Genomic DNA, 21,608 nt, shown 5'->3' with positions numbered 1-21,608 from the left:
TCAGAAACTTGATTTCACAATGAAAGAACCGTGTTCCTCTAGCTATGGAATTTACCTGAGGCAAAAAATTAAAAATAAGAAAATAAATAGCTGAGGTAATAGGAGGTGGATTGAGTACAACATAGAGGAGGGATGTGGTAGAAAATGGGAATGCAAAGAAATTGATACATAAATCAAAGGTTGACATGAAAAGTGATATTGTGGCAATGATATAAAGTATGGTTGTGTAGTTCGATTTATATATTATAATAAATAGAGTGTACTGGCCACAAATCGTGTATTAGGGCACTATAAATACTATTTTGTGCACTTTTGATTTTAAAAATGCATAATTATAGTAAACAATGCGCAATTAGTCTTCTTTTCTAATTAACAGGCAATGGAGGCAGGAAAATTTTTACTATTTTGAAATTCCGCAGAAAATTTAAAAAGGGTGAGGTATCATGTCCGATTCAATTTCGGAAGTGACTTCATCTCCTACCCGTTTGTATCCTTAGATGGATTGGTCTGACTTTGGATTTAACTGCTAAAAGTACTCATTCACATAAGAGACCTAAAATTACATTTTAGGAGAAAAACTTTATTTATAAAAAAAAATATTCAAAAACTAAAGTTATTTAATATATAAATCAAAAACAAACTTTTTATACACAATATAAAAAATTATAAAAATAAATAATACATAAAATTAAATTTTACTGATTCTTCATTACCCTTCATAAGGTATATTGTAATAACGTTCAGATATAATATCGTACTAATCACCCTCAGAACATGTTCTTCCATCACAGTCGATCCTTTTCTTTAAGGATGTTGCTTCCTGCACCCTATTTCTTCATGCACCCCATAAATAAAAGCTACCGGACCGTAACAAGGAGAGGTGATTGCTGTCCTGGAAAAAAAAAAAATCCCCAAACTGTGTTTGTATTCAGGAAAATAATTTCCAGAAGGGTTAGGGTGCAGAAAGGAAAACGATGGAGGTGCAGGAAGTAATTCCCTTAAGGTTCCAGTATACTGTTAAGTAGCCCAAAATATTACAGTGAGAACATTAGTTCCAAGCTTAATAGAAAATAATGATTTCCTTGGGTAAAATTAATTTCTAGCACAATATCCGTAAAATGTAAAGAAATGCTTAATATTTTATATTTCAGATCTTCTTTTAATCATTTTTTTAACATCATTGTGAGAAAAATATGAACCACATAAATCCTTACTAACTTTTAACTCCTCTAAGACCGTTAACCTACAAGATATTAGGATTTGTTTGGTTCACTTCAACTAAAAATATATTTTTTATCAAGGCACACACACAATATTCACAGCAGCACCATGAAAAACACAATAATTTGGTAAAACATACAACCAGAAAAATAATACACCATACAAATGTTACCATACTCCATATTATAACATAAAGAAAAATAAGTACAAACTGCAGGGTCCCCTACCTTATACACCTGTTTGCAGTGTCACAGACCATTACAACAAATTATGACCATGTCAGCAGACCTGTTCAAAAGCATAAAACAGTAGAGACTTCCATTACATACACAGACCAAATTATATTACTATAAACATGCATTTCTTCTTTTTCTCTATCCTTTGTCATGGTTCAAATTACATAAGTTGAACATAGCAACAGATGGGAAAATCAAGTGAGCTACAACCTAATATATTACCTACGTGTAATCAGACACTATTAATCTATTCAGGAAGAATAATTCATTGTGCATACTGAAGGGCAAAGTCTCACACAACCTCAAAAAAACCAAACATGGTATTGTGTCACTCATTGAAAAGTTCTCGAGCCAGAACCAACCCTAATATAAAATGCAACGTAGAAACAACTAAATACACAAATGTTCTGACCAGAGCAGTGCTTGTCAAGAGTTTTCAGTGACCAACACAAACATTTTCCGCCTTAAAATGATTTCATGATTTTAGCATTCCCCTCACAGCAGCATGCCCGTTTATTGACTGAATTTAGATGACAGAACTTGCCAAGGAAAGTTCATGGAGCTCACTTAGCATCCATTCTTCCCCAGTTTGACCACCTAGTACAATAGCTCTTGTCCCTCCAACAACACATGTACTATGTCCCCAAGCAAATCTTGGAGGGCGCCCAGGTACATTTAGGATTCTCCATGTAGGCTTCTCGTCAGTCGGGTCTAGTATGTAAAGCTGGGAAGCAGAATGAAGGCCTGCAACAGACCCACCAAATATCAGAATTCTCCCACCTGGAAGGGTCACAGCCACATGATCAAGTCTAGGAGGGGGAGCTATGCCTCCTGGATTTCCAGCACCTGGCATTCCACTCCCCGTTACACACCTCCAACATGGCTCCTCCTCACTTAAATCCATCGTGAATACATCACTAGAGCGAAATCGCAAGGGCCCACTCTTGGCCAGACCCCCAAACATCAGTATTTTCCTACCACCATAAACAGATAGTGTGTGACCCAGTCGCGAAGGTGGAGTCCATGCTACTGGTATCTCTCTCCAGACAGGCTTCTCCATTGAAAGATCAAGAAGGAAAGTATCACTCAAGAGTACACCAGAGTCAGCGCAGCCACCAGAAACTATCAACTTAGTACCATCAAGTGTACAGGAGCTATGCCAAGATCTCGGAAGTGGAGGTGCCAGTCCAGAGATTTCACGCCATGTTGGAGGCTTTGCATCCAGGTCCAGAACAAACACATCATTGAGCAAGCCCTGCCTTCCACATCCTCCAAATACAACCAAACGAGAACCATTAACACAAGAAAGTGTGTGGCCCCACCGACCAGGGGGAGGAGAACTCACCTGGACATGTTGCCACTCAGGATTACTTGAATTCAGATCCAGTACAAAGGTATCATTCATAGGTTGCATGTTAACCCCTTCACCACCAAATAAGACAACCCTATTACCAACTGCACAAGCACTAAAATTACATCGTGAAGGTTCAACAGCACCTCCAACAGTCAGTTTCCTCCATGCTGCTGCTTCAAGGGTGGTCAGTTCTCTTGCCAGCCGACCCCATCCAAGTCTCCTTGCACCAGGCACAGTCTCTAAAACACGTGTAGTCTCACTGCCCCATGCATTTTGACACACCATTCTCCAAAGATCTTCATTTTTTGTTAGCTCATACAATCGCCTACAAACAGAACCAACTGATGCAATATCTCTTGGGGTTAAGCGAGAAAGTATCTTGAGAGACAATACCTCATCACTTAACTGCAATATCCCACAAAGTCCACGAGTAACATTTCGGTCCCCTACTGGAAGAGGATTCAACGAGGAAAGCACAGATTGAAACCGATCTGATGATTTTGTAGATTCCTTAATCGTAGAACCCGGAAGGGGACCAAGATCAATGTTTGCCTCTGTGAAGAACTGGATTCCAATGACATGAGTTATCTCATCATCTCCATATATAGGTGTCAGACGCAATCTGTTCATAAGTGGAGATCCATCTTTCCTAAAGTTCAGCAACTCACCTTGGAATTCAACCCCTTCGTCAAGGCATCTTCTAATCTCTGAAACAACAGTTGAGTCCACCAATGGATGCCTTCTCTTAGCAAATGGACCTCGACACTGCAAGAATCGGCTGCAAAATACTTTAAATGATTAGAACAAAGCCACATTGAATTAGAAACTTAGCAGTAGAGACTCAGCAAACACATGTCATTAAAGGCCGGTATGTATTCCTTAATTTCTTATATTGCATGTTCTTTTGCCTTCTTTTTCCCCCTTGCGTAGTGCACATGTTACTCATTCTACTTCCTCAAGCAAATTGCTTCAATTTAATACAATACAGATACAGGTTATAAGCCAGGTCTTTCTACACGAGACACTAATGCACATCAGTCCCAATGAGCTATATCCCCAGTGTAGAGTCAAATGAAGTGATTTTTTAACACCCCAGCTTAGCCATTCTTAGCATGTTTATGCAAACATATCACATAATACTTGCTGGGACGATAAGAGTGAGGAAATCAATCTCCGAATAATGATTATCAAGAAACTACGTCCATTTCTTAGCTTTGAATCTTGAGATTCACCTTAATGATAAAGCATAAGACAAGATAAACCCAACAGTTATAAATATCCACATCCTCATCACAATAAAAACATTAAAAAGAAAAAATCACAATAGTGAACTAACATTCTTAGCAAAATTCTAATGACTTCTGTTAGTCTTGAAACCTAGCCCCCAAATCACTGGCATTGAAAGAAATTATGAAATGAAAAACCAAAATATGCCCTTCCAGTAATTTATCATAATTATCATTATACCATATAGCTATATTTGCATTGCTGCTCTCACCTAAACAGACCAGAAGTCAATCCAGAGTGTAGACTAGTAATCCATCCATACTTAAACCATTTCCATTTTCAAACTAAACCATCAAAGCATCACATTTAAGTGTTTTCTTATTCATCATTAAACCTATCAACCACCCTAAATTCTCTAAGAGTTAGCCAGTCAGAAGCTTAAATTGAGACACTTCTTTCCTGCATCACCTCATTGGAAATAACAAGGCTCTTTTCTTTGATCAACACACTTCCCCCATCTAAAAACTTACTCACAAGTGGCTGTCAACATAAAAATGTCAATTAAAGACAGCAAGAGTTCTCTCTAGTAGTTACAATGAATATAATTGTCCAATTTACTCTACAAATGTTGCCGAAATATTTGAACACAAATTCATAATACACTGCACTGCATACATAACAAATCATTCACTTATCAGGATAAAAGCTTATTCAATAATGTGTTCAGCTAAAACATCTTATAATATAGATAAAATAATAGTGTACTAGATAGAAAGAGAAGCAGTTCATAAAGATATAAACTGTATATTTCACAAATTTTAACTTCCAAATGCATTTGATCTTTAGCATTATTCACAAATTTTACCTATCATTGCTATAAGCACTGGCCACTGAAAGCTGGGAAACCAAAGCCATGAAAGCATCCAATTTTAACAATTTTTGCTAAAAAATGTTTATTTTCTTTACATGAGATAAATGAGGGAAAACAACTGTGGGTAAGACATCCTACTATACAAAAGACAGTAGAAATTACAATAGAGATTGTTAAACTCTAGGGAAGAGAGAAACACTAAGCTAAAACAGAGTCTTTTTAAGACAACACGGGTGTTTTATTTAGTTGAGAAAAAGGAATTAATACAATAAATAGAAGAGATTTATATTAAAAAAATGATATGGAAATAAATAAAAATGTTACTAATAATACATAGATATTCCTAAATATGTAGGATCAACACCTTATTTGCATAAACTATAACAATATATATAGGATCAACTACTTATTTCTATAATTATGACAATATTCCTTATTATATAGGATCAGCTCCAAATTTCTATAATTATAACACTTCCTCTTACGTTAGAGCACATAGGTCGTATGTGCCCAGCTTACTGCAAATACAATTGATCACCAGTCCTCCTAGAAAATTGGTGAATATGTTAGTCAACAGTTCATTAAAGTTGAGAAATCTAACAGTGATGTCTTCAAACTCCAGCATTTTTTTCCTAGAAAATGATTGTCTAACTCAATATATTTGGTTCTCTCAAGAAAGACAGGATTAAAGGCAATGTGTAATGTTGCATGGTAAAATATACACGGTGCATTTGAAAACTTTCTCCAAATTTAAGCTCTTTGAAGAGTTGTTTTAGCCATATCAGCTCACAAATGACTATTGTAATTACCATGTATTTTGCTTCTGCACTTGACCTTGTTACAATATTTTGTTTCTTACTTCTCTATGATAATAAATTACCACTAACCACGACACAATATCCTAAAGTGGAACGTCTATGGCTTGGTGACCCTGTCCAGTAATCATAAGAATACCCAACTAGTTGAGTATTTCTCTTATCTTCATAAATGAAGCCTTCTCCATAAGCCTTCTTCATAATATATAAATAAGTATAAACTGCATCTTAAAAACTAAGTTTTAAGATTAAGTTAGACTTAGAATTCACTTTATAAGACATATGTCCATATATCAACTTATATTTAATGATTGAAGCGAAACGATGGGAAAACATGCAAATTACAATCAATGGGGGCAAGTTAAGAGTAATCATTCGACCAACCCTCAAAAGTCATCCCTAAACCCCAAAAAACCGCCAATTTAGAAGAATCATAAAGTCTAATATCCCCCCCATTCCAATTTCTTCCTCTAAACACACAAAAATTACTAAAACAAAACAAATCACACAACTCTGAACCTGTCCCTCTCAATAAACTACACAAATTTCCAAGATGAAAAATTATGAGCATTTTGTAATGCCCAGAATCATTTGCAAAAATGTTCAAGAACCCCCATTATGAGTCCCTTGGTTCCAATTGTAATCTAAATCTGGTAGAAATCAGGTGTCTTAGTTGAGTGGCTTACAGGGTTGTGAGAGAGTGATGATAAGATGATGAGGCTCGGGTTTGTAGGTGATTGAGCATTCAACATTTAATGGTAATCCAAGGTTTTTAGCAACAAATTCTAAATTTTCAGATGAGATAACAGAGAAAAGAAGAATTAAGAATACTTCTGTAAAGTTTTACTGAATTACAAACATGGACCCAAGGAATAAAGAGAGACTCCTCCTTTCAAAGGATTCCCATCACAAAGTGTTTTCCTTATTTATAATAATACACTCAACCCTATGTTCCCAAATGTTAAATAAAAATGCCTCTCCTTCTACCTTTTCTCCTATTATAGCTATGCCTTTGCCCCTAACAACTTCAAACTAACTAATTTGGTAACTATCGTGACCAGTGTTATTAGTATCATACAATTTGTGAAACAATAAACATAATTCGAGCTGGTGGAAAACGAATCAGTAAGTGGATCATTTTGGTGCTTAAATCAGACCTGAATCGCAACCAAGAGATGATTCGCACAATTATACCATAGGTGCATCACATCCCAACAAGACTGGTTCATGCACAAACCAACTCTGAAACCCTGAACGATCCTTCGCTAAAACAATAGTAAATTTCCCTCCAATGAGATCTAGGGTTGCCCAATTCATGTTCACGGTTTTATGATTCCACTAATTCTTTTTCATGTTGCTGGTTTTTCAAGTTTCCACATTTCTGTTTTTCTTTCCCCTGCGTCCCAAAAACAGGTGCCCATAAATTGCTTATATCTTCTCTTTGTTAGCAGATTCTTGCTTTCTTCTAAAACTTCATGTGTTAGTGGTCCCCTCTCCCTAAAATCTGACTAGTCGATGCTAACACACACGAGTGCATACACACACATAAATGTAAGTATATATGTTTTGACTTTTGATGTGCTTCTCTATGTTACATTGCTTCTATTGTTATATATTTGGTTATTCAGCCTGAATATGTGCTTTATATGTCCTCGTTAAAAGTTATATATGCTATGTTCTTATTATTGATCATGATTCTTATATTCCACAAAATGATAGGATTCATGATTTGGTATATCAGCCTTCCAATTCAAAATTCGAATCCCAATTATATCACCATGATCTTTGTTTAGAAATTGATTTTAAACTTAACTCAACTCCACAAAATCGGCTTGTAAGGTGAGGTTTACACCCACTTATATATTATAAATTGGCCTTATCTCTATTCGATGTGGGACTTCCAACACACCTAGACATTAATGGGTGGTCTGATAGCGACCCGAAAGCAGGTGGAATAATATGTCTACAAACAACAAATCTTGTTAGGATAAGCTCTAACCTGACTTTGATACCATGTTAAGAAGTGGACTTTTAAACCTAACTCAACCTCTCAAAACTGACTTGTAAGGTGAGGTTTGCACCCACTTAGATATTATAAATTGACCTTATCTCTAGTCGATGTAGGACTTCCAACAATCTTAACTAGGACAAAAATAAAACATTCAAAGAAATCCATTTTTGAGTGTAGAGGTTATCGCCTTAAATAGTGCAAACCAGAAGTGGACACTTTCTTGGAGAGCAAAGTGGTGACTATGGAAAAAGACACAGTTTTGGCAAGTACTCCCAGGGGATTATTACTCACAATTGGAGTGCAGGTGCCCAAAATGATGTTGATAATCTTTCACAAAACGTGTCTACTTTATATTGGCCAGTGTGACCAGGGAATTATTACTTATAAGTGGTACAAATTGTACATAAGAACATTCCTTAAAGTAGCTCCAATCTAGTTTTGGTTCTTTTTGTTCCATCTATTAAACCATAGTGGCACTTCTACTTAGATATGAAATGCAACCGCTCCCAACTTGTGATGAGTGCATGAATTAAAAAACAAGTAGGAGGCTTGAGGATAGAATGTAATTTATTTTTTTGTATTGGGCCTATATTAGACTTTTGTAATTGTTTCTATTTTTTTTAAATAGAGACTTTTATGGAAATTATTTTTGTGTTAGCCAATTAGAGGGTTAAGGAAGGGAAGTGTTTGTCTAATCCCTTCCCACCACACACTCTACATAAGGAAAGCTCGTGTACTCACTTTGACAATTTAAATAATAAAAGTATGTAAGTTCATATTTTGAGTGTGTCTCATCTCAAAAGGGGAGCCGCCCCTCCTTTGCTTGTCCTAGAGTGGCATTCCATAGCTTATCTCTTGGGTGGCGTTAGTGGTTAATCAAAGTTTAGAAAGTAAGAGTGTTTTCTCTCTTAGGAGTTCTTATCATGTGAGCTAGGTGACAAGTGGCAATTCTCCATGTTTGCTTATCTCATGGGATTGAGTGGCACAAAGTTCTTCCCAATTCCTAGCATTATATTGATTTTTTCCATTTTCTTGATTATTTGGTGGAAATTGTCAGGAACAATTTGTATTCATCGATCGGAGGTTAGACCTTTGTCACCTTGTCTCCTTCAGAAGATTGTTGATTAGTAAAAATGTCATAGTATTTCAGCTATCCTCGCGACCTTCAACCATCCTAAGGGGTCTTCATGGCCCCTTACACAGGAAATTCATTTTGGAATATGCTCTGACCATAAAAGCTCCACCCCCATGTGTGAATTTTTTTTTTCTGTTTTTTGGACCTCCTGTATGTCCCCAATTACCATTGGTTGTTTCTCCTACTGATCCTTCAACTGTTCCTCCAATGATCACAGAAAGCTCAGTCACCTTTCTTCCTGTATATATTGCCTAGCTACCTTATCTCCATGAAGTCATCTTACTAAGTTATGTGTCACTCATGTTGTCGCCTCATACCAAGTTGTTAACCTTCATATAGATCAAGTCACAACCCAAGACAAGCAAGAATCTTTACAGCAACCTATGGCAAAAGAAAGAAGACAACTTCTCCTTGACAAGGTTCCTCCAAAGATTGACACAAGTTTTTTTCTGAAAATAATTTGTCATGAATATATTCCAATCAGGTCTACCCATTAAAAGGCTACAAAGATATTCCTTATAAATAGGATCATGACATGACTAACAATTATCCTAATTGATAAAACCTTTAACAGACATTGAAAGCTTTAACTGTAGAAATTGAATACAGCCCACCATTTGAGCATGTATCCCGAGTTTAAGGCCCTATCTCATCCGTGGCTAACAGTTACTCATCACTTCATGTATCAGATTTACATACTCAATATATCATATTTGCCATCCCATTTGAAGTTCAAGAACACTGAGGGTAAGAGTCCTGTTTTCTTAGGGGAGAGGAAGTTTTTAATGTAAATATAAATAGGAAAAGAATATTAGTTGGTTAGTTAGTCAAATAATCTAAATTAGGATTTTAGTTGGGAAGATTACTGTGAATAAAGATTATAAAGATTTGTTCAATATAGAGAAAACTATGTATGGAATTAATTTTCTTTATGTTGAATATACACATAGGATACTAAATTTATAATAGAAAAAATATGGACTAAGCCCAAAATACAAATAAAAAATAATAACAAACTAACTAAAGATAAAAGTTAAGATATTTATCTAAAATATCCAATAATCTAATATATCTAACAAGATTATTATTGTATATTTTAACCATTGGAAAGATATAATAATAAAAGTACTTATTGATCTCTCAGTTTCTTTCTTGTATCTCTATCCTCTCTGTTCTGTTCTTCATCCCTTTTCTCCTCTTTCTTTCTCTCTATTGCTGTTTCTTTCTCTTTCCAACATAAACCTCATATCAGCTACCTTCATGCTGTCTAGGTTTTGTACAATTCAAACTACTTTTTCCATATTACAGCCTACTTGCAATATAACATATCCGATCAAAGAACAGTGGCATCGGACAAGCCTTTAGCAAGAATAATTATCAATAGCTAAGAGCAACTAGAAAACGGGCATTTCAGCAGTCAGTTTCAATTTCCAAAACCAAGCACACACTTGCAATACAATGTGAGACATAAGAATAAATTGCATAACCGTATTCCAGAACATATGCATTTAAGATAATGCCACAAAATATCTGACTAATCAATAATTATAGACAAAATTTTATATATGAAAGAGGTTCCGGTAAATATCTACTAATTCTTATTCTTAGCTAAGTGAAATGCTTTCAATCCTACAGAACAAAAATCCCAGCACTAATAACTCCAATTCAAACTATAGGAAATAAAAAAACAAACCAGCAGTGGCATAACCACTTATTCTTCAGCCTTTCCTCAGGTTGTGCTTCTTTATTTTCTCCAGTTGAATTTATTTCCCATAAAAAGAGAGAAAATTTCAAGAGAATAAATTCCCAGACTTTCTTTTCATGATAAATTTTAGAAGGAAACACCTCTCGTTATGTTGAGAAATATTTGGAAAAGTCTGCAGCGGAGACACTCATCATATACACTATAATCTAAAAGAAAAGGAATAATAAATTTTAGGCTGGTCCTAATCATGTTTGACACACTTCGTTCTTCATATGGCAAATTAACCAAAACAGCAGTTCCCTAGCCTGAATGGATTGTTGATTCATGTTTTTAACAACTATGTACGTGGTATAATGATTTCTTTAATGCAGACCATATAATTCGAAACTCACCACTTTCAATACCAATTTAATTTCCCAATGCCTAACCTGAACCAGTTCTCCACCGTAGAACAACAGAATGCAGCACTCAACACAAAAGTTACCACAATTGAAAGAAATACCAAACAGGAACAAGTTCACTCAGTGATTAAATTACTATTTCACGACAAACAAATCCAAATCCCTTCATAAACCCCGAACTCGCACAACACAATTCCAAATTCGAGTGACTACAGCATTCAGTACGATGAGCATCACATTACATCCCGCCGTAACATCCCTCAATCTAAGTTCCAACGATTTCCTAGGGTTTCGAAGGAGAGCGAAAATGCGAACCAAAAACCTAAACCTAAGGAGGAGAAATATCGAGAGAGGCACTAACCAGTTGCGACCGAGCACTTCTTCTGCGCGGTAGCCGGTAACCATCTCGAAAACGGCGTTGACGTATATGATAGGGTGGTCGGGCTCGAGCGCATCGGTGACGACGAAGCCGCAGGGGGCGGTTTGGAGGATGGGAAAGGGGAGGGGCCCGACGACGTCGTCATCGTCGTCGTTGAGGAGGAAGGAAGCGGCGTCGTCGTCGCCGCTGAGATCAGAATTGCTGTCCCACTCCATTGAAGGGAAACGGAATCGCGGCAGACGTTGAAGTTCATCCCATGGGGCGCGCGTGGAGAAGGGAGCGGTGAGAACCGGAGAGAGAGTGTATGAGAAATTATGGTTGAAGGAGCGTTGCGTTGCGTTGGTTAGTCGGTGTTGTTGAGAGTGTGGAAGAGTGGAATTCGATGATGAGATTGAGAAGGCATAAAACGAGTGGCGAGCAATTAAGCTAAGAAAGGGGTGAGTTGAGGTTGTTCCAGAAAAAAGAAAGTAGATGACGCTGTTCTTTTTATATTTTGGTTTACTTAAATTTTTTTCAAGCACTGTTTTAGGGAGATGTTTCTTGGATTAAGATTTTTTAGAAAATGTTGATAATTGTCAGAAAAAATAAAATGGTACAAAAATCTTGTGGATTTTAAGCAAATAATATAAAAATATTGTACACTTAAACAACTTTTATACTAATAAATTAAAAGATTTAAAATAATTATGAATTTATAAGATTTGAAAAATGTTTAGAAGTTTTAAAATATATTTAAAATTATAAAAATCAATAAAATTATAGTTTAGATAAGAAGAAAGTAAACTCAATACTTTTTTCATCTTTTTTTAGTTATTTTGTTGAATTTCAAGAAAGTAAACTCAATGACTAATAAATAGTACACCTGAATACTTTTAGAGAATAAATAGTTTAATGAGTAGCAATTAAAGAAAGAGAATTTGGAAAGTCTTCTTTAGAAGAATTATTTGATAGTTCAAGTGATATTTATATATCATAATAGAATGTCTCATTAAATCTGTCAAATTCTTCATGAAAAACACCTTGGAATTTATATTTTTTTAATGAGACTTTGTATAAATTATGCAAAATGTTAACTTAAAACTATCACATTTTGTTTTCATCCTTAACAAAATTCAGTTAATATAATTTATTTATCTTTCTCAAGTTGATTCAATATTAACATAAATTTGCCTTTATGTTGCTTATCTTCTTTGTTTATTAAAATCAAATAGATATTTGATTATTAAGTTTCCAACTTCCAATGGTCATTCATTTTAAATCCCTTTCGTTCATTAACACCTTTTAAGAGAATCTAGAAGTGAATCTTATTACGTCTCAATGGAATTTAGCCAATAAAAAACTCTTGGAAAAAGGAACTACAAGATAGGAATTTTACATCATGTTCTTAAAGAAAAAAGTTATTGAATTTTATTTGTATGCAGTTTCTACGTCTTACAGAAATTTAACATCAATTTCTAAACAGCCAAAAAACATTACTCGTGAACTGATATAGAATATACACTCATAAGTACTATACATGATACAGCATACAAATATATTAAATACATAACCAATATTGAATTATAAATAAAAATAATAATAAATAATGGCACACAAATACAAATTTTATAACAGTTATAGTCAGCAGAAAAAGTGCTCCTTCTACATCACTCATAATTTGATTAGAAGGTGTATTGCGAACTTTTAACTCGTCTGTAAGTAATGATTATTTAATGGAAAAACAATTGTCTGGTTCACTTTATCTCGTACCTAAGGATCATTTATCATAACCACATATATTAACAGCAATACCATCAAACACAAATATGGCAAGAAAAACAACAATAAACCATACAAAGGTTACCACATTCCATATTATCACAAAAATAAAGGAAAATATGTACAGACTACAGGATTCCCTACCTTGTACACCTGTTTGCAGAGTTACATTTCATTACAACCAATTTATGACCATGTCAGCTGACTTGTTCAATGCAGAAGTAGAGACTTTCATTACATATAATGGACCTAATTGTATTAGTATAAACATGAGTTTTTTTTTTTTTTCTAAACGTTGTCATTGTTCAAATTACATAATTTGAACAAAGCAACCGACGGGGGAATCAAGTGAGCTACAACCCAAATATATTATTACCTACTAGTTACCAGACACTAATAATCTATTCAGGAAGAATAACTCAGTGTATACTGGAAGGCAAAGTCTCAACCACGTAAAAACCAGGCATGGTATGTGTCACTCAATGAAAAGTTCTCAGGTCAGAACTAACCTTAAAATAAAATGAAACCTTGAATCGGCCTAATACACAAATGTTCTGACCGGGCAAGAACTTGTTAAGTGTTATCAGTGACCAACACAAACCTTTACAGCCTTAAAATGATTTCATGATCAACATTACCCTCGGTATACCATTCCCGTTTATTAACTGGATTTAGATAACAGAGCATGCCAAGGAAAGTTCATGGAGATCACTTAGCATCCATTCCTCCCCAGTTTGACCACCTAGTACAATAGCTCTTGTCCCTCCAACAACACATGTACTATGTCCCCAAGCAAATCTTGGAGGGCGCCCAGGTACATTTAGGATTCTCCATGTAGGCTTCTCGTCAGTCGGGTCTAGTATGTAAAGCTGGGAAGCAGAATGAAGGCCTGCAACAGACCCACCAAATATCAGAATTCTCCCACCTGGAAGGCTCACAGCCACATGATCAAGTCTAGGAGGGGGAGCTATGCCTCCTGGATTTCCAGCACCTGGCATTCCACTCCCCGTTACAGACCTCCAACATGGCTCCTCCTCACTTAAATCCATCGTGAATACATCACTGGAGCGAAACCGAAGGGGCCCACTCTTGGCCAGACCCCCAAACATCAGTATTTTCCTACCACCATAAACAGATAGTGTGTGACCCAGGCGCGAAGGTGGAGTCCATGTTACTGGTATCTCCCTCCAGACAGGTTTCTCCATTGAGAGATCAAGGAGGAAAGTATCACTCAAGAGTACACCAGAATCAGCACAGCCACCAGAAACTATCAACTTAGTACCATCAAGTGTACAGGAGCTATGCCAAGATCTCGGAAGTGGAGGTGCCAGTCCAGAGATTTCACGCCATGTTGGAGGCTTTGCATCCAGGTCCAGAACAAACACATCATTGAGCAAGCCCTGCCTTCCACAGCCTCCAAATACAACTAAATTAGAACCATTAACACAAGAAAGGGTGTGGCCCCACCGACCAGGGGGAGGAGAACTCACCTGGACATGTTGCCACTCCGGATTACTTGAATTCAGATCCAGTACAAAAGTATCATTCATAGGTTGCATGTTAACCCCTTCACCACCAAATAGGACAACTCTATTACCAACAGCACAAGCACTAAAATTACAGCGTGAAGGTTCAACCACACCTCCAACAGTCAGTTTCCTCCAAGCTGCTGCTTCAAGAGTGGTCAGTTCTCTTGCCAGCCGACCCCATCCAAGTCTCCTTGCACCAGGCACAGTCTCTAAAACACGTGTAGTCTCACTGCCCCAAGCATTTTGGCACACCATTCTCCAAAGATTTTCGCTTTTTGTTAGCTCATAGAACTGCCTACAAACAGAACTGACAGATGCAATATCTCTTGGAGTCAAGCGAGCAAGTATCTTGAGAGACAATACCTCATCACTTAATTGCAATATTCCACAAACTCCACGAGTAACATTACGATCCCCAACATGAAGCGGATTCAATGACGAAAGCACCAAACGAAATTGATCTGATGATTTAGTATATTCCTTAACCTTAGAACCTGGGAGGGGACCAAGATCAATGTTTGCCTCTGTGAAGAACTGGATTCCAATGACATGAGTTATCTCATCATCTCCATATATAGGTGTCAGACGCAATCTGTTCATAAGTGGAGATCCATCTTTCCTAAAGTTCAGCAACTCACCTTGGAATTCAACCCCTTCATCAAGGCATCTTCTAATTTCGGAAACAACAGTTGAGTCCACCAATGGATGCCTTCTCTTAGCAAATGGACCTCTGCACTGCAAGAAACGGCTGCAAAATATTTTAAGTAATTAGAACAAAGCCAATTTCAATTAGAAAACTCGGCAGTAGATACTTAAGGAAGAAAGAAATGTCATAAAGGACCAGCATGAATTGCTTATTTTCTTATGCAGGATAATCTTTTGCCTTATTTTATTTCCTTTTCTCCCTAGTGCAGTGCACAGGTTATTCATTGTACTTCCTCAAGAAAATTGAATCAAATTTATTACAGCAGAGTTATAAGACCTTCGGTAAGCTTGTTCATAAGTACATTTAAGAGAGAAAATATATGATGAAATAAACGTATCCATAGGCTAAAATTAGTTTATGTAAAGTTCAAAATCATCTTGAAGAAAAGATGAAACGGAAGAGTGTCTAAAAATTAATTTATGCGTGAGATAACTTTAATTTATGGAGAAACTTATTCTATTTTTTCTTCTTATTTCCTACCTTAAAAAGTTCTGATGAAAAAAATTGTCCAAACAGACACCTAAGTTTGTCAACATGATACCCCAATGCACCTCAATCCCAACAATCTACAAGCCAAGAATAGTAGAGTTAATAAAGTAATATTTTAACACCACAGCTTACTCATTCTTAGCAAGCCAAAACACAGAATACAACATTTGCAGTACGAATAAGAGATAGAGAGAACGAATCTCCAAACAAACTACTGTCAAGAAACTACAACCATTTCCTATATTTGAATCTCAAGGATCGCATCAATTGTAAAGCATAAAACAAGATAAATCCAACAATAATAAATATCCACATCCTCATCATCATATAAATGCTTTTTAGAACTGATACATTTGATACAACCACACAAATTATCATGCAATACTTAAGCTAATCCTTTTCTCAGCAAAACTTTAAATTTCAGAGAGAATAAATAGCCATCATGATAAATTTTAGAAGGAAACAAAATTACGTCCAGAAATATTTGGAAAAGTATGAAGAAGAGACACTCTTATATAAACTGTAATAAAAAAAATGAAGTAATAAGTTTTAGTCTGGTTCGAATATATAAACTTTAATCTCAAAGAAAAGGAGTAATAAATTTTTGTCTGGTCCTTAACTTGTTGGAGACACCATTTGCTCCTCGGATGGCAAATTAACAAAGAACATATGTTCCCCAGGCTGATTCGATTGTTCATGCATGTTTTAACACCTATGATTTGTGGTATAATGATTTCCCTTAAGGAGGCCATATAACTTGGACCTCAATATTCACATTGCGGAGCACATTATATGATTTAGTACAATGGGAGAGAATCTGTGTTTTAAAACTTATATGTTTGGTATGGTGGATAGGGAGTATAGGAGGAAAGAAAATTTTGAAATTTGAATTGAAAGAACAAATAAAATGAAGGAATATTATCAATTTCATTCTTAGAAGACAAATTTCTCTCCCTCTTCTTCAACCAAACAAAAAGAAAATTCATCATCATTTGAGTTTCCTTTCCTCTCTATTTCTGTCCTCACATCCAAACATACAATAAAAGAGATACAAGCAAGGAACCAATGTCTGCAATTAGTAATTGCTAGGCCTGTCGTATCCATACTATACTCTAATTAATTCATGTTATCTCTCTAATTCTAGTGATTTCAACTTTAAGACAAGACCTGGCAAGCATAAATGTTCGTAATTTTTACACACTAACAAACAGTCAGTGCAACAAAACCCTAAAAGGAAAAGAAAAAATCCAGAAAAAAGAGGTGCACAAAATGAATATTTAATCGGAAGACATTAGATAGGCCTGGCCCTAAAAAAAACCAATTCCATTTCCTCGCACCAACCATGCAGACAAGTTCATTACACAGAACTTGATTCCTAAACCCCTTCAATCAAAGGACCAAAATAATAATGAGAATCTATGTACTTAAAACAAAGTAACATTCTTTACTCAGGACACCGATCTGGAAATCACCATTTTCACAATATTACTTGGTACCCACAATCATTCACAGATTCCAAAACACAGGAGTTTCGGGGCTTATTACTAACTCTCCTACTTACTAAACAAAGAAACTATTGAGCGCTTTTGAAGTTCCGAATAAATTAAAAATGTATTTTTTACCTTTTCATTTATCACTTTTAACAATCCTTAATACCCGAACCAGTTGTCCACCATAAAACCCAAAAAAATTGCCCCACTCAACACAGAGACAACAAAATTACCATAATCAAACCACCATTTCACGACACACAAGTAAAAATCCGAACCCTCAACAAAACCCCAAACACGCACAACACAATTCCAAATTCGATCGACTACACCATTCAGTACCACGAGCATCACATTAACATCCATCCATTAACGTGGTTGGTTTCCTAGGGTTTCGAGGCAGAGCGAAAATGCGAACCGAAAACCTAAACCTAACGATGCAAAATCTCAACAGAGGCACTAACCAATTGCGACCGAGCACTTCTTCTGCACTATAACCGGTGACCATCTCGAAAACGGCGTTGACGTATATGATAGGGTGGTCGGGATCAAGCGCGTCGGTGACGACGAAGCCGCAGGGCGCGGTCTGGAGGACGGGGAAGGGGAGGGGTCCGGCGAAATCGTCATCATGGTTGAGCATAAAGGAAGCGTCGTCGTCTCCGCTGAGATCGGAATCACTGTCCCACTCCATTGAAAGAAAACGGAATCGCGGCGGATGAAGCTCACAGCATGGAGAGAGGCAAATGGAAAAGGAAACGGCAGTGATCGGAAAGAAAGTTGGTGAGTGAAGGCGGAAGGAGCGTAAAATTCAGTGGGTGTTGTCGAGAGAATGAAAAATTGGAATTGGATGATGAGATTGAGAAGGCATAAAAGGAGTGGTGAGAAATTTAGCTTAGAAAGGGTTGGGTCGAAGGAGTTCCAGAAAGTGGATGACGCTGTTCTTTTCTTTCACATGTGGGCTTGCCACACACCACTCTGGTGGGTACTCACCTTTCCCAATCGCGCTGTCCAACGACGGAAAAATCTCTCCCTTATCTTTCATCTTCCGGTCAATCAATAAAGAAAAAGTTACATAAAAAAAATTAAAATTTGTTTAAAAAATAATATCTTGTAAATTAAAATATAATAATAAATAATTTTACTGACACATTTCTTGAATATAATTATATATACAGGAATTTTATTTTTAATTTTGTCTAGTTTTAGAGTTTTCTAACCTCTTTAATTACCTTTAATTTATTATTAGTTGGTCTTGATTTATGTTTAAAGTGATGTTTGATATTTTGAAAATATCTCTTCATGTTGGTCGAAATATCCTCCTTCCATATTTGATTCGTGTTGACATTTACATATCAGAGATGTTTTCTTCCTCCACTCTATAGTACAAAAATAATTTTTAAAATATCAAAATTTAAAGAGAAACATTAAATATATATTTATATTTTCTAAATTATAATTCTAGAGGGTGGATAATTTGGAAAGGCGGTGCCTGTGCCCACTTTCTTCTTTTCTTTCCTTTTAAAGCTAAACCAACTTTTTGCAACTTAAATATCAAAAGGTCGTTGTAGAAAAAGTGCTTACGTGGAATCACTTTTGTTGCACGTGACCTATTTAGAAATGCATGTTTATAAGTTGTAGCAATTGTTGTGGAAAAAATAAAAATCTGTAATGTGAAGATAATTTCTTTGAGTAAACAAATAGGAAACATGGAATTGATATTGAACTAACAATTTCATGTCAATGTGAAAGTTCAAGCATGATGTGATATATGTGTAACGTGATATGTCCTCGTAAATTTACGTCTATATATAATATAATAATATAAATACTTTAAATTTATGTGATTCTAAAATATGAGACAAAAAATTTAAATAGACAAAATATATATTATTTTATGATTTAAACATATATACCATAAATGTCAAATTACAAAGCTTAAAATTCTAAATATATATATATATATATATATATATATATATATATATATATATATATATATATATATATATATATGTGTGTGTGTGTGAGAGATTAATGAAAACACGACCATTATTTTTTATTATAACAAAAAATAATGAAATTATAACTATAAAAATAAATATAAATATTTTTATATGTAGATTTTTTATTTATTTTGTAAACTTTTGTATTTATTTAATTTTAAAAATAATTAAATTTAAAGCAAACAGTTAAATAAAAAAGGGTTAAATTTGAAAAAAAAAACACTTTAGAAAAGTAAAATTGAAAAAAAAAAATATGAAGACAAAAAAATCATAAAAATTAGAAAATGAAAATATGTATTGTTGGACCTAAGATGAAAGATATCTACACGTGATTTAAAAGCTGGTTCATGTAAATCTAAAAAACAAAAATGAACCAGAAAATGGTTAAATTAAAAAAAAGTTATTTAACGGATAAAAATAAATTATTTTAATTTAAAAAATATTACTTAAAAGATAAACTTGAAAAAAAAATAGAAATAATTTTTATAGTTTTATTGTAAATAGTTTTTATTTATTTGGTAATTATTTTTATAATTAAAAAATGGTTAAATTTAAAAAATCATTCAAATTGAAAAAAAAATGAAAAAAAAACCATAAAAATAATAAAATAATTACTTTAATTTTAAAAAATAAATATTTAATAGATAAATTGGCACCATGTCAGATCTCGGAAAAACGCACCCAAACCTCTCATGTCACAATCATTAAAAACGCACCCAAAACCCCTCTGCGCGGACGCCAGGTGTCAAGAAACGAGGATCCGAAAATCAGATAGTTGAATGCAGGTGTTAGCAGGAGAGTGGACGTTCGTTTGAAACAAAATTGATTTTTCTGAAATTCGCGTCACTCTCTCTGCATGCACTCTTTTTCTCCAAAACTCTAATCTTCATTTCTCCTCCTTCTCTCTAAACAGCTCTCCCTTCTCTCTACCAAAACTCACCCTTTCCTTTTTCCGATCACCGTTCAGGCACCGTAGGAGCACTCCCGGCGACCCAAGCTTCGATTTAAGCCGAACAGTTCCGGATTCTGAAACTGGTAAGTTTCTCGTCCCTAGCTGTTTGTTCTTATGAACATGCAAACCAAGCTCTGGTTGCATGTGATCACCTTGTCTGAGCCAATCTTGGTTTTGTGTAACTTGTTTTAGTTTGAAGAGTTTGGTTGAGCGTTGAGGGTAGAAGAAATCGTATTTCCGCGAACTGAGTTTTAGTCTGAAGGACGTTCGTTCACTATAGAGGTAAGGGAAGCTTATTTAATTTAATTTGTATGTTTATTGTGTTGTATGAACGATCGTTAATGGACTGAAATGAATATAATGCATGATGGTTGATATGTTGGATTGTATGAATGTTGATATGAGTGTTATGTGGAGTATGATTTACTAGAATGATATAGATTGTACGAAGAATGCAAATTGATTTTGATATGAATTTATAAAGTTATGAAATGATGTATTGAAAAATGAGTTAAAGATAAATGAGATCTGAATATGAACTTTCCCTATGATAATGTACGTTCGTCATTGAACGGTCCTTGACCGTTCGGTGTTCTAGTAAACTCCTTTGAAATTGAATTCTTTCATTTGGGAAGAATTCTAGTTGAGGACGAGCGCCTTCTTGTAATAGTGCTATGTTTGAGCGTTTGGCCAAACGTAGTGTACCTGAGTGTTACGTGAGGAACTGAAAATCTTGTAAACATGTATTTGTATATTTTGTTATTCTTAAACAATGTCTCCAACGTGTCTTATCATATTTACTATTATTAATGTTTCTATTATAAGTTTAAATTAGTGATAGGTCTCACCCCAGGCTCTCGTAATGAGTGGCGCTCGGTCTTATACCGAACGCTCATACTCATTTTTAATTTATCAATCTTGATGAAACAGCGTTCGTCCAATTTCAGTAGAATCTCTTTTACCGTGTTCGGTCATTGACTGGCATTAGGTTTCTGTATTTGAATTATTCCAAATATGGTTCTTTAACATCTTGACGTGTCTGCATTCGTTGGATCCAACCTAGAGCCTCCATACTTGAGTTATGATTTGAGTGTTGGTTTGAACTCCCGAGAGTCAGTTCATTTAACTGATTCACGATGTAAATAACGGTCGTCATATATTATATAATTGTACCCGGTTCATTCACTAAATCTAATAGTAACTCTTTCGGTCTTATTCTACTCTGGAACGGAAGATTTCTCGGTCTCGTTCCTATCGTTCGTCCTCGTTCTGAAGAGGGCTGAACGTTCGGTATTTGATGTTCTTAGAATTTTTGGTAAAGATGAC

At 35.2% G+C, this 21,608-nt stretch overlaps 2 protein-coding genes across 4 annotated transcripts; both read right to left on the bottom strand.

Annotated features, from left to right (window-relative positions):
• Positions 1 to 1,387: 1,387 nt before the first annotated feature.
• LOC124823760 (adagio protein 1) lies at positions 1,388 to 11,823 on the bottom strand. Of its 2 annotated transcripts, XM_088094766.1 has the most exons (3): positions 11,338 to 11,823; positions 3,480 to 3,589; positions 1,388 to 3,375 (listed from the first exon to the last, which is right to left on the bottom strand). In XM_088094766.1, the coding sequence occupies exons 1-3, from the start codon at positions 11,606 to 11,608 to the stop codon at positions 1,984 to 1,986; spliced, it is 1,773 nt and encodes a 590-aa protein (XP_087950892.1). In that variant the 5' UTR covers positions 11,609 to 11,823; the 3' UTR covers positions 1,388 to 1,983. The 2 variants fall into 2 exon arrangements, with proteins under 2 accessions (XP_087950892.1, XP_047152007.2); XM_047296051.2 differs by having other exon boundaries at positions 1,388 to 3,589; positions 11,338 to 11,593.
• A 1,356-nt stretch (positions 11,824 to 13,179) lies between these two features.
• Positions 13,180 to 18,301, bottom strand: LOC148195929 (adagio protein 1-like). 2 transcript variants are annotated; one of them, XM_088093867.1, is made up of 3 exons: positions 17,792 to 17,933; positions 15,829 to 15,914; positions 13,180 to 15,390 (listed from the first exon to the last, which is right to left on the bottom strand). In XM_088093867.1, the coding sequence occupies exons 2-3, from the start codon at positions 15,882 to 15,884 to the stop codon at positions 13,785 to 13,787; spliced, it is 1,662 nt and encodes a 553-aa protein (XP_087949993.1). In that variant the 5' UTR covers positions 15,885 to 15,914; positions 17,792 to 17,933; the 3' UTR covers positions 13,180 to 13,784. The 2 variants fall into 2 exon arrangements, with proteins under 2 accessions (XP_087949993.1, XP_087949992.1); XM_088093866.1 differs by lacking the exon at positions 15,829 to 15,914 and having other exon boundaries at positions 17,792 to 18,301.
• Between the last annotated feature and the right edge of the window lie 3,307 nt (positions 18,302 to 21,608).

The sequence above is a fragment of the Vigna umbellata genome, chromosome 7 (genome assembly GCF_029865625.1).
Source record: "Vigna umbellata cultivar VRB3 chromosome 7, Vumbellata_1.0, whole genome shotgun sequence".
NCBI lineage: Eukaryota > Viridiplantae > Streptophyta > Magnoliopsida > Fabales > Fabaceae > Vigna > Vigna umbellata.
Note: the sequence above shows the minus strand (reverse complement) of the source record. Positions and strands in the feature narration are given on the sequence as shown.

What these genes read in the sequence shown, in the direction of transcription:
- LOC124823760 (XM_047296051.2), bottom strand. Translation starts at nt 11,570, where the DNA reads ATGGAGTGGGACAGCAATTCTGATCTCAGCGGCGACGACGACGCCGCT. An exon ending in GAAGTGCTCGGTCGCAACTG is followed by an intron (nt 3,590 to 11,337) that starts GTTAGTGCCTCT and finishes AGTATTTTGCAG; the next exon opens with CCGATTCTTGCAGTGTCGAG.
- LOC148195929 (XM_088093866.1), bottom strand. Translation starts at nt 18,018, where the DNA reads ATGGAGTGGGACAGTGATTCCGATCTCAGCGGAGACGACGACGCTTCC. An exon ending in GAAGTGCTCGGTCGCAATTG is followed by an intron (nt 15,391 to 17,791) that starts GTTAGTGCCTCT and finishes AATATTTTGCAG; the next exon opens with CCGTTTCTTGCAGTGCAGAG.